The following is a 13,161-nucleotide window of genomic DNA, read 5'->3' as shown; positions in this document are numbered from 1 at the left end:
TTTCTGTCAATGTAAAATTTTTCCTTTGTCACTAAGCTTAAAGATTTAGTTACTCTTTCACCTCTTTTTGACGTGGGAGGTACCTAATTTTCTGTCTGTTTCTGTACAAACTCAGTGTTTGATTTTAAAATACTAATGTGCTTGAGAGCCATTTATGGGCCAGTTTTTAAAAAGTGAGAAAAGTCACCCCTGGACCTGAAGACATAAACATTTGAGATCATATGTACTGGGACAGCGCTACTTTTCCTTGGGTTTTTTTTTCCTTTTTTTTTTTTTTTGTTTAAAGCAAAGAAAGAGCAGAGACTTGTCCATTTTCCCCATGGCCTCTCGCTAGTTCATGGTTAAGAAGTGATTATTCACTTAGTAATTCACTAGTGCGCGTGTAGTCATTAAGTGCAGTAACTAGTTTGTATATCTGAATTCCTGGGGGCATGAGGAAGAAGAATTTCCTGTGCTGAGTAGAGGAAGGGGATAGGTGGGTGAAAAGCATAGGGAAACAGTGAAAGATATTTTGTTTTGACAGCTCTTTTACAGTGTTTATGACACCCGAGCTACAGTTAATACTTGTTATAATTTATGACTGCAGTTGGCTATGGCAGGATTAAGAGAGATTTCTTTCCTCAGACACACATATGCGAAGCACATGCTACGGTGGCTACAAGAGAGGACAATGTGTGAGACCATTAACGGGAGCAGTTACAAAGTCAGAGTGCTGCTGTGCCAGCACTGACTATGCCTTTGGAGAGCCTTGCCAGCCCTGCCCAGCACAAAATTCAGGTATGGCATATTTACTGGTAATTTTATAATTTAAGATTTCAGTCAATAAACTGTTTTTAGAAAGGTAAAATGCAGTTTTATAGTAATAAATCAGGAGAGTTAGATTGTTGTATAATGTTACATTTTGAGCCATCTTCTGTTTTGCCTGTTGTAAGAGTATAGGAGCTGATTTTTTTAAAGCAATAGTAAAGTATGGTATCTGGTTCCAGAGTCGTTACGCACATTAAAATAAACAGTACATTTTCAGAAAGCAAACTCTGTTTTGGTAGGTGTAGATAACGAAAAATATAATTTTGAACTTGAGTTATTAATGGAAAAATCATGATTCAGATCTTCATGTACACCTGCCAGTGAGATGTTTGCTGCCTGAATTCTATATCCTTCAAGAGATCTGAAATCATTTATTCAGTAACCAGCCTGTGGACAGTTGACTCACAAAGAAATGTCCAGTTAAGTTGGTTGTGAATACTTGAGTCTGTCACTGAAATCCTCACCAAGTGAAGTTGGCTGGAACATAACTTCCCTCTGGCAAGGAAGCAATCCTAATCATTCTGATGGGCGGGATCTGCTCTTAGGAAAGCACTTCTTCCAATAAGACTCTGCTGACACAGTCCTTGCCATGAAGCCAGTAAACAGTGACCTTGGTTTCGTGGAGGTGACTGACTGCAGGGAGCTAGTTTGAAAGCCCAAATTTGTTAAGTGTTTCTTTTCACTCAGCAAATTTGTTGTTGCATATAAACAAAATAAGCCGTTTGATATGTAGTTCAAAAGCGTGTCATACTAACAAGGTATCTGCTTTGTAGGCAAAAATAACTTTAGATTTATCTTTTAAATCTTTTTTTTTTTTTAAATGCTAGCTGTATGGAAAGCATTAGGGAGACAAAACCAGTTGGAACAAATTAGGCTGGTTGAGCTGATGTGAGCTCCTCGGCAGGAACTTGCTGGTGACCATTTTATAACTTGGTGTGTTGTTTAGAATAGCAAAACACCAAGGAAATTTTAGAAAAATAGGAAGGACCCTTTCCAACAACCTCTGATGATGTCAGTGGGCCCTATTGTACAGTAGAGTTGAAATCTTTTACAAATGTTGGACTGTCTATCATTGACTTCTGTTTTGTATTTTATTTACGTTTGCAGAACATTTACATAAGTGTAAGCCATTTTTCCTGTGTTTTTTTCCTCATCTCTTCAATTATTAAAAAAGTGCCATCTCATGTAGGGTGAAGTGTAGCATTTCTCTGGGCTTTAAGTGGGGGAGGGAAGGAGAACATTTCTTAGAGAGGACCATTTTATCAGAGAGACTGAAAAAAACTCCTGAAGGGAAGACATTTTGCCCTCTCTGCTCCTCAGAAGCTCTTTGCAAAAGTTTCTGCCATTTTAGACTGAAAGTTTTGCTGATGCATGTTCAGAGCAGGTCTGCTTTCCCATACAGTGACAGTGATTATTGATTTAGGCAAGGGTACACATTAATCTGCTGGTTAATATTGGGAGATGTGTTGCATGTGATTTCCCTCAAAGAGAAGACAGCTAATTCCATAAATATTTCTAATATTTATTAATTTTAGCAGTGTAGGTATTTGGGCTGTTATGAAAGTGAAAATATATTGGAAGATGTTGACCTATATGGCAACAATTAATGCTGAACTGGCTGTCAGTTCAGTATGTTAATTGTTCTGAACTCAAAAGAAGAACTTGAGCCCAGCAGTAGTTGAGACATTTGAGATGCTTTGATACATATTACTTTCTTTTAAGGATAACAGATAGGAGTTAGTTGATCTGTTATGAATTCCTGAAGAGATTCTTGCTAAATGGAGTTAAATATGGTCTAGATTTATAGGAAAAACATTTGTTTCCTGGTCACTTTGAATATGCACCTTGAGTAAGGGCTTGGACATATGAGTTCTGGAGAATCTTGCTGTGAATATGTTATGGTTCATTTGTGTGGGAGGACCAGCATGAAGTTTATGTCTATTCCTAAATGCCATGGTTCATCATGTGAAGTTTTTACTCATCCATCTTCGTAAGCAGATGCAGACCCTGAATCTGCTAAAATGTTTCACAGGTTCAGAACACTGTGAGGTTGTTCATGTTTTCCAAAGAGTTGAAAAGCATGCTATTTCATTCGAATAATTAATTGTCATATTGTAAATGGGGACGTTGAAAGCAATGAGCTAAGAAAGAATATTCCAGTAAGTATTTTAATATTTTTTCCAGCTGAATATCAGGCTCTGTGCAGCAGTGGAACTGGCATGACTGCAGGAGGAAATGGTAAGATCACCTAATGTAATTCAAACTGTAGCAGTTCTATCTAAAAGAGTTACTTTGATATCCTTAATTTGTTAGCTCTGCTGGTGGGGATGATGACAGGAGAGAATGGGAGAAAGGCTTAGTCAGATAGCTGTTTACAAGACATTGGAATGATTTAGGGTGAAATGAATGGAGCATGCCATTTCACCAGTGTGTCTTCTCTAGTTTACATCAGGGAATGTATTTGAGTGCTCAAATGACAAATTTGTGAGAAATGTTATTACCTACATGACTTTGAAATCAAGTATGTAAATAATATTTGCATATTTCAAGTGAAATCATCCTGAAGAACAAAGCTATGCTGAACATTGAGCTTCCTTATTTTTTGTCTTTCAAAATGAGGCCAGACTCATAGAATTTGGCTAAATACAGAGAAAGAGGAAGTGATTACAATAAAAGTTTTGTAGTCATAGAATTGTGAAACTGCAAAGTCTTAAGTCAGCCAATGTTGGTTGTAGATTTGCCGGCAGTAGACAGGGAAAAGCACTCAGAAAAGAGGGATATTAGTGCTTTGGGAAGTGATGCCATCCGGAAATGCTATGAATCAAGAAATGGGAGGGTATTAGTACCTGGGCCTCTCTAAATCTAATCTCTGATCCCCAGTTTAATATCCCAGTTCTTATCTACAGTTGGAAGTCTCTTAAATGACTGTGGGCTAGAAATGGTCTTAAATCAGAGTGAAAGAGATGCTTCTTTCTCTTGAGTGTGAACATTTAAGTGGAATTTCCTATTCAGAACTACACGATCATACAATATGGAGCAGCCAATGTTAGTGATATTGAAAATGTCTTTTGCTAGTTTGGAGAATTAACCCCCACAACCCCTCAACAACTGGCTCAGATGTTCATTATTTTTTCCCTTTATTTAGATATTAATGAGTGCTTATTGGATCCTGATCTCTGTCCAAATGGAAGGTGTGAGAATCTGCATGGAACGTACAAATGTTTTTGTGACCCTGGATATGAAGTAGATTCAACTGGGAAAAACTGCATCGGTATGAAATATCCCATTTTTCACTTTGAAGTTTGATGCTTGTTTTTATTTTCTTTCACTTTTTTTCCCCCAATGTTTCAGCAGATCCACTTACTGCTCTTCTGATATTTCTGGATATTTCTGCTGAATCCTATTCTAATTTCAGTGCTTTGCAATACTCATAAAAATCCTCCACTGTAGGGCTGTAAGGGACTGTTTCTGTCATTGACTCAAATCGCTGGCAACCAGGCAATAAATACCCTGTTCAGTTTAGTCCACTGGACATGCACTCAAGTTGTGCCAATGTTTCTCAAAATCAAAAGAAGCCAGAACCTGCAATTGTAGTGCACCATAGGGAAGATCTAGGATCCCCAGTGTGTTAGGTTGCCTCCAAGAGAAGGAGATTTAAGTAAAACTCCTACTGATCATAGGAAGATAAGCATCCAATATGCCACAGAAGGCTTACATGGCTTATCCTAACTCTGACTTTGAGGAAAATTCCTTTCAACTTTCAGACAGGGCTGTTGGTTTAACTGTGTTAAGTGTACTGGCCAGACACAGGAAAGCTTATTGTCATTGGAAGCACCAGCAGAATCTGATGGCGTGGTGTCTCTGGCTAGGGCTGGTTTCCTATGTTGTACAAGTGAAAAATATCTAAAGCCAAATTTTTTTATCAGAAAAGTTGAAAGAAGTTTTTTGCACTCCTTAGAAGTGACCAGTGGAAGCACTGTGGCATGGGATAAAAAGAATTCAAATATGCAACACTCCAGTCTCTTCTCACACTATTTGGGATGTAAAAAACCACCATCAGATGCCTGCAGACTCCAATTAGAAATTTAAATTCTGGCAATTCTCTTATTCCATTACATGGTCCCATCAAAAACCCATAACTTACAATCCTTTAGATTCCTTTCTCCCAGTCCTGCATTGTTCCAGACCTCCTTTGCATGACTGATTAGAAATTTTTTATGATTTCCTGTTAGAATTTATTTGTGACCATTTTATTACCAGCTGATGTTGTACTAATATTATTCTTTGACTTAGCACCATGTCAGCACTTCTCCCTAAAGTATTTATAAAAAATCATTGTATCCTTTTCTCAAACTCTGTTGGCTAAGCTATCCAAATCCACACTTCCAGTCTTTTCATAAAAGCGAAGGCTGCAGTCTTCTCTTGAACACAACTGATCTGACCAGTGTACAGTGTTCTGATGAAGTCTGACCAGTCGCTTGTATAGTTGTGCCAGAAATTCTCCATTACCCCTAGGAATATCCTGCCTAAACTGATGCTAGAGTGCATTAGTCTTCTCTCAAATACATGTTATACTCTGGGATCAAAGTCGACCTCTAATTGGGAGTTACATCCAGAGTTTTCTCAGTAGCCTTCAACTGATGAGTTCTGGTTTCTAGCATGTTATTGTTACTGGTCCCTAATTGCAAAGTTTTGAACCTTGGTGATTATATTTTATCTTATTTTTCTCATTCATGTTGTCAGGATTAATTTAGCATCGCCTGATTCTCTGTATTGGTAATAACTTCCAGCTTAGTGTTGTCCACAGTTTCTGATTCCATTCATTTTTTATTTCTGCATTACAATGAGTATTTTATAGGACCAGTCCCAAGACTGATCCCTGAAAGGCATTTCTAACATCCTCTCTTCATCGTGATTACTCTCTTTTTTAATATATCCTACTGTAATCTCTCCTTTCCAGCTCTGGAACCACCTTAAAATTCTTAAATTCCTTCCTGTTATCTCCAGCTGACATAATAATTTTATTTGGGTTCTGTATTCTCTACTTGAACCTAAATAGCTTAAGTCATCTGTGTTATCCAGTCTAAACTATCCACTATCTTTGCAAAAAAAAATAAAAAAGGGTTGATCTATCTTAGATAAAAATCACACCGTAATTCATCCCATTTTCCCATTTGCTTCTTTGGCTTTAATTATCCATGTCCCATTTCAGTGTCTGCCTGTAGCTGATGGCATCCCTTCTCTTTTCCCCATCCATCTGTGAGTTTTCCAGATGCTCCCCAGCCCACCCTGTTGTAGCCTACATCCATGCTCTATCACAGCTGTTTCCCATTCTTCCATAATGTTCCACCTGGCCCTCTCTCAATTTTTCTGAACTCCTGTGAAGCTTCCCACATGGTCTGTTTTACTCTGCAAGTCTCCCTTCTTTTCCTAGCACTTTTGCTGTTCCCAGCTGCTGCGCTGACCCTCTGAGGCTTCCCAACTTCTCTCAACACTTTCTGAGGCCTCTCTGACTTAGCCAATTGTTCCTGTCTGCTCTTGGGGTCTCTCTTGGTTTTCACCTGCCATTCATGGCTCATTGCCACCTTCTTGCAACTTCTCTCTGATGACCACAGTTCTTCCAAAGATTTCCTAAGGGTACTTGAAATGTAGCACTAGCATTTCTATTTAAATTTTTCACCTCTGAAGCAAGTGTATACTTACATTAGCCTTTTTAACCATAACATCTAAGACAGTTCAAAGCCAGTTTGGAAAAAATGGTGTTTTAAAAACCAGTATGATCAGCAAACTTTTCCAAACCAGTCCTCTCCTTGTTTCTTTCATGACTGTGGGGGCTGCTGTGCAGGGACTCAGAGACTCCCAATGTTAGTCCACAATATAGGAAGAAAGTGTGATTCCCAGCTTTATTTTGAACTGTGGTGTGACTGTCACATATTATGAATATGTGAGGAAAGAAAGTACAGGCTCTTGTCCAAACCTGTTGTCTACTAAAAGAATCATTTAGTATTCATATTCCACACACACCACACCCCCCTGCCCTGTTTGTCTCTTCTGAAATGTGGCTGTCGGGAGGGAAATTCTGTCCTGACTTCTGTTTTAGGAATTTCTTAAAAAGTTCTTTGTTTTCATTGTAGACATTGATGAATGTGCACTGAACATGCTGCTTTGTGACAATGGGCAATGCAGAAACACCCCAGGAAGTTTCACCTGCACCTGTCCAAAAGGATTTGTGTACACTCCTGATCTAAAGACATGTGAAGGTAATTGGTAACACTCCATTTCATCCTGGTTTTATTCATTTGGATTGTTCTCAGCTTGTGCCAGAAACACTTTGAACCTTGATGAGGATATAATGTGTAAAACTGAAAAACCCCACTATAAATAAATTCTATGGGGAGGTAGGAGAATGAGGAGAGACAATGCCAAAATGAAACCATTAGATAACTTCATGGAACTGCCTGTACTATGTCTGTGCTAATTTGCTCCTTATTTACTACTACCCGTGAGCCCACGCTGTGCCAAGGGTGAGAAAAATTTGAGAAGAATCAAGCTTTACAAATCTGTTGTGTGAAGAAGAAAGCCAAACAGCTCCTCATTTGAACTCACAGACAGGATGTGTGTCAGATCATTGTAACAGCACAGTCCACAAAGCTGGATATCACTAAAAAATCAGATGCTTCTTCCAAGTTCAATGTTTTAATGTTCTAACGTGTTAGTGTGTCTTTAGGACACGTGCATTGTTAGTCTATTGTGAAGAGTTCCGTAATAGAAAAGTGGAGTATCAGGAAGACTGGTTATGAGGAAAGCTTCTTCCCTTTTTCCCTAAACTGCAGAGAGCCTTATGTATTTTTTGTTAATTATTTCTGGCACTAATGGCACTTTATTTCTCTTTTAGATATTGATGAGTGTGAATCCAACCCCTGTGTTAATGGAGTGTGCAAAAACACACCAGGCTCTTTTGCTTGTGAATGTTCTCCTGAAAGTACTTTGGATCCAACCAGAACCATCTGTATAGGTATTTATTCTTCTGAAAATTTTATGTTTGCTGGTTAAAAATGTCCAGTGACATGTGACCATGGTACACCAAGTTAGAATATACTTTAAAATAAAATTCAGATAAATTTAGTGGAAAACACTACAGAGACAATGTTAAGAAAGGGTTTGTTTTCACCATTACTATGGGTACATAGAGTACACTTGGGAGTGTGGTGTGCTTCCTTTTCAAATTTGAAAGAGGTGAACATTTTTTGTAACTAACACAGAAATGCTGAGACTGCTTCTTCAGGTCTATGCTCACCTACTTGGTTTCTCCTGTAAGAGGTGTGAACATGTTCTCATTAGGGTCTGCTCTCTGGAAAGACCAATTTTCTATTTGAGATGGAGCATAACAAGTTATCTGCAGTCCAGACCAATTCAGGAGCATCCACAGACAATGCTGTGACTCAGATACTTGATGGACTCGTAATTTCTTCCCTTACCTGTTCTGGAGGGGACAGTAATTTATAGCTCTTGTCTAGTCAGTGAGGAAAACTGTGGAACTACAGCTGTCTGATCCTTAGCTATCTCCTGGCACTCCCTGTATGGGAAGATCAGATATCCAGAGTGGGGGATCTAATAGATTAATGGAAGATCTACCAAGGTTTCATATCTACCCTGTTCTTCTGCATGTGCCTCTAATCTGAGTCATAATAAATACAATGACTCAAATCTTGAATGGTATTGACATATTCCCTGTTAAGGACAAAAAGCATAAACTAGGATTTGCAAGAACTCTATACTGGGATGATTTCAGGCTATAGTCCAGCACAGAGAAGGATAAATTAAGTGATTTTAAAATATATTTAGATCTGATGTGGTAAATTATAATGAAAGGATGATTCTTTTTCATGGTTAAATTCACATGTGTTTGTAAATATAGTAATGGATAATGCTAAAGAGTCTGCGTGACAATACATTGTTTTTTTCCAAACAGAAACTGTTAAGGGTACCTGTTGGCAGAACATAGTGAATGGAAGGTGTGAAATAAATATCAATGGAGCAACTCTGAAGTCCCAGTGCTGTTCCTCACTAGGTGCTGCTTGGGGAAGCCCATGTACACCATGTGAACGAGGTAATGCTCTTCATTTTCCTCAGGAACTTCAGACTTTTCTTCTTCTGAGGCTGGTCCAGGTTGTTATCATAGAAGTTGGGCACAGCCTAGACAAATAACTTTACTTGTTCTGTTATCAAGCACCTTATTCAGTCTGAAAAAGAGAAGTTTTAATATTTGAGAGGTAGTGTGTAGCTATAGGAGGTTCTAACTCTGCGTTTTACAGTGAATATTTTACAAGTTTAAACACTGAAGGGAAGGGACCACACCTACAGTCTGTAACTTGCAGCATTACTTTAGCATGGTTTGTCATAATTAGTGATCTAGAATTCCTAATGATGTAGCAATAGATGCATTTTCCCCAGAGTTCCCAAGAAAATGTTCACAACAAATGGATCTTTGGTGTGGTAAGGGAGGGAGGAGAGGGAGTAACCCTTGTTATACTCTGTAGATTAACTGATGACCTACAGAATCATACAGTTGATCAAGAAATGGGTTGAGGTAGCTTCATATTCATTTGGTAATTTGACTGAACAGTGGGATGGGCTGGGAACTCAGGGATGAGCTGATGAATGCAGAAATGTGTGTGGGTTGTTATTTCTGTATCCTGAAAGCTGCTAGTTTGCTCAAAACTTTGGTTAAATTCATTCTGTGTATCTTAACAGAATTCATCCTCGTTCATCCATGGTAAATAAGGCTGTAATGTGCTGTGATCAAGTGAAATGAATTAATTGGTTTGAATGAAGCAGGAATCATAACCACTTTTGGGTTAGTCAGCTGAGACACATGGGAAGCAAAAGATGATAATGGCTGATACTCTGTATAGTTTATGTAGTTGCCCCATCTTATCTCTTTATTATTTCAGAAAATACTGGGATACTGTCTAAGCACTCAGACTTCTCATAGCAATAAACTAGATAATGTTTCACATGGTCAGTTTTGCACAATAAGTTAATGGCCAGTTTTGGACTGTAACGTTCTGAAAGTTCTCTTTTGTTTGTTTTACAGACCCAATATGTCAAAAGGGATATTCGAGAATAAGAGGAACATTGTGTGAAGGTATTTATTGTTGCCCTAACATAAATCAGAGCTTGAATGAAAAAATGCCAGTGTTTTGATTTAAGTGGTTAATTTAGCATAGAGGAACACTATGCCAAATTCTTACCTCGTGTGGTTCAATTGACTTCATTAGAGTTATGTCAGGGATGAATTTGGTTTCAGTTTGTTTAACATTCCTGCATACTCACAGTTTATCTCAAAGTACACACTTGCAAACATAATGTCTACCAGTATAAGGAAATAGTTCTCTCTCTTCAAATCCTGCTAACTGAGTAACCTGTTTGGGCAAAGTATGCATCTTATATATACTATAAAACATGGCATTAATAATACGGTGACGTGAGAAGCTGTAACTATGCTTTAGAAAAAGAATGTTTAAAGGCTATATTTCACATTGAAGTTTTGTTGGTTAAAGAAAAAGTTAAAGATTTTTTTATATGTGCAGCTCTTTGCTTGGTGTGAGATGACTCTATACTGTTCTGTGAGAATTGAAGGTCCCACCCTATTTCATTTTCTTTTGAATTGATTTGAACCCCTGGAAAAGTACTGCATATTTACATAATATGCAGAAGCACAGAGAGTCTCAAACTGCTGTGGGTCATCCTGACTGACAACATCTGACATGACACTGCAGTTAAAATATTTTTTAAAAATTACTCCCATATGTAGCTTCCATAAAGAAACATTGTTTTTTTCCTTAACAAAAAAATAAAAAAGCGGAGGAACACCCTCACACATACTCTTTGCTTTCCAAATGATGACTGAATATCTTGGCACGTCTGTGCTGCAGACCCACTGTACATAACTTATCTGACCTCAGCAACACTTTCTGGAGTGTGTAAGTGAAAGAAAAGAAAAAAAAAGTGGCCCCACCTATCTCTCTTCACAAGGAAAGTCTTAGAACATTTTCAACACTGCTGGGATGGAAAGTTTTCAAGATGTAGACATAACTGTTTTCAGCATTTCCTTTACCAGCACTTTGGATTACATCTATTACATGCTTTAGTCTTTCTGATTTCAATGGGACCTGGATAGCCCCAGGTTTTTCAGAGTAGTTTCCCTTGCTTGTAACATTACTGAAGCCTTATTTGGTTTTCAACCAATGTAAGCGTTTTTCAAGACAGGGAAAGGTCTCTAGGAAATTTACTGGCAAGTGAGAGGCAGGACAAGGGAGTAAGTTTAGTTCCCAAAAGGTGATACTCAGTTCTCCCATATACAGCCTGTGTAAAATGAGTAATAGACCTTGTGCAAGGAAATAAGCAAACTAAATTGGCAGCATTCCTCTCGTTTACGGGTGAGCCCTGGAGTTGTCAGCTGCAATATTGCTCACAGGCCCTGAACAGTGTTGCAGTGGTTTCTAGTAATCCACTGGCTTTACTTTGTACCTTCCAGTCAATTTATAATATCTATCCAAGGGCAAAAGGCACTGATTTCCCCCTGTCCATATTTGTCCTCTGTCCTGCTCCATGTGATTTGAGAGCTGCAGAATCTGTTTGCACCAGGAGTTTTGTCTGGGGGCTTGACCAGCCCAACCTACCCACTTCTTGATTACTCTGTACATGAGTGTTCATGTACAGATTGTCAGTCATTCTTTTCTCATTTCTTGGTCTTGTCCTCTTCTGTCTTAAAAATTGTCATACTTCGTCTTGGGCCATTTTTAATGTTGGAGGCTCTTTCCTAAAGGCAGTTGCGAAGCCTGTGCTTTTCACAAAGGACATAGATGGGATGACCCCACACTTAGATTAGTAAACATTTATTTATGCTCAGGCCAAACTAACACATTTAATCAAATTATCCTTACCCAAAAGTGCTAAATTTGCCTCTTAAATATAGAAATATAGTCTTAATGAAGTTAAACTCTGTGCAGTCATAAGGAGGTTATTTTAATATATAAAGTTGCCAATTGCTGACAAGGTCATAGGGCCAGATTTCAAATGGTATTGTAGTTTCCAGACATGCAGAGGTGCTCCTGATAAGACAGAAAAGTGAAAAATAAATAAAAATACAGAAAACTTTTAAAAATCTTTAAAGATTCAGCATAATTTAATCTAATTGAAATAATACATAATGTATTATGCACTTACCTTTGTCTTTCTTTGCCCATTTGCTTCAAAAATCTGGCCCACAGTGAGTATGAAAATGGATATAATTTTTAAACACCCCTCCCTTTTCTGTTACTTTTGAATTTGATTTCAGTATGTGTAGAAATGGCAAATAGCAACATGCATTATTTCTGATTGTCAGCAGTCTTCTGTAATTAATTGGTTCTGACTGACTTACGTAGGAAATTGTAAATTTTTGAATTTTGTCAGACCGTGTAAGCTGCTTTGGTTTTGTATTTTATCCTAAAAAACATTAGAATGTCAGCATTTTTTTCTAATCTGTTCATGTTTAGCATGCTAGTGATTACACTTACTTTTTCTTTTTGGAAATAGATGTAAATGAATGCGAGGTGTTTCCTGGAGTTTGTACAAATGGGCAGTGTGTCAATACCTTGGGATCGTTTGTTTGCCAGTGCCCCAATGGAATGACTTTAGATGCTTCTGGGCGGACTTGTCTTGGTAGGTATTAATTCCATGTACAGGTCTGCTAGGGAAGAGCAAATCTGTGTGGTGAGTGATGACTGCACTGCGTGTTTTCTTACAAGTAAAGAAAATTATCTTTCCCCATTTTGCAAATGGAATTAGTCAGGGACATGAACTTAGTTCAACTGGGATAGGAACAGATACCAAGGGTAATAGCTAAAGCCCATCACCATCTACTAGCTGGTGAACAGCATTGATTTAGTTCCAGATTGTTCATCTGACAAATCCCTACAGATTATCTGTGCTTTTAGCACTCTTCATCTGCAGCCCCACTGAAACCAAGGCTGGAAGAGTGAGGGACACACCACTGTGGGCTGGGACTTGGGTGTGTGAGGAGGAATGTGATGTTCCTCACCACACTGTACACCTTAGTGGAGGATGCACCAGAATGTCCAAGTTTTGTGTACTGTCCACCCAAAGCACACTTATCCATTTATGACAGTAAATGCCCAAGATTTCTCTCCGAACACGGCATAGCTTGTAGTAATTAAAAGGCCTTATATAAGTATGGTAAGCTGGAATGTTTAAAATCCTTTTCTAGTTTACTTCAAGTATTGAGCACCATCTTTCAGATTGGTGCTTTAAACATACTTCAACTCTTAATTTCTGAATTTAGCATTA

At 38.2% G+C, this 13,161-nt stretch overlaps 1 protein-coding gene across 2 annotated transcripts in view; it reads left to right on the top strand.

Annotated features, from left to right (window-relative positions):
* Window positions 1–13,161, top strand: part of FBN1 (fibrillin 1) — a 146,613-nt gene that overhangs the window by 80,490 nt on the left and 52,962 nt on the right. For both annotated transcript variants that reach the window (XM_051796554.1, XM_051796553.1), the window contains 8 exons: window positions 625–777; window positions 2,992–3,045; window positions 3,953–4,078; window positions 6,942–7,067; window positions 7,703–7,822; window positions 8,780–8,917; window positions 9,905–9,955; window positions 12,391–12,516. In XM_051796554.1, coding sequence (XP_051652514.1) covers window positions 625–777; window positions 2,992–3,045; window positions 3,953–4,078; window positions 6,942–7,067; window positions 7,703–7,822; window positions 8,780–8,917; window positions 9,905–9,955; window positions 12,391–12,516 — 894 coding nt within the window. The remainder of the gene's footprint in view (window positions 1–624; window positions 778–2,991; window positions 3,046–3,952; window positions 4,079–6,941; window positions 7,068–7,702; window positions 7,823–8,779; window positions 8,918–9,904; window positions 9,956–12,390; window positions 12,517–13,161) is intronic.

Source organism: Manacus candei, unplaced genomic scaffold (assembly GCF_025592945.1).
Source record: "Manacus candei isolate 608988 ecotype Guabito, Panama unplaced genomic scaffold, ASM2559294v1 h1tg000046l, whole genome shotgun sequence".
NCBI lineage: Eukaryota > Metazoa > Chordata > Aves > Passeriformes > Pipridae > Manacus > Manacus candei.
This window is presented reverse-complemented; position numbering and strand designations above follow the sequence as displayed.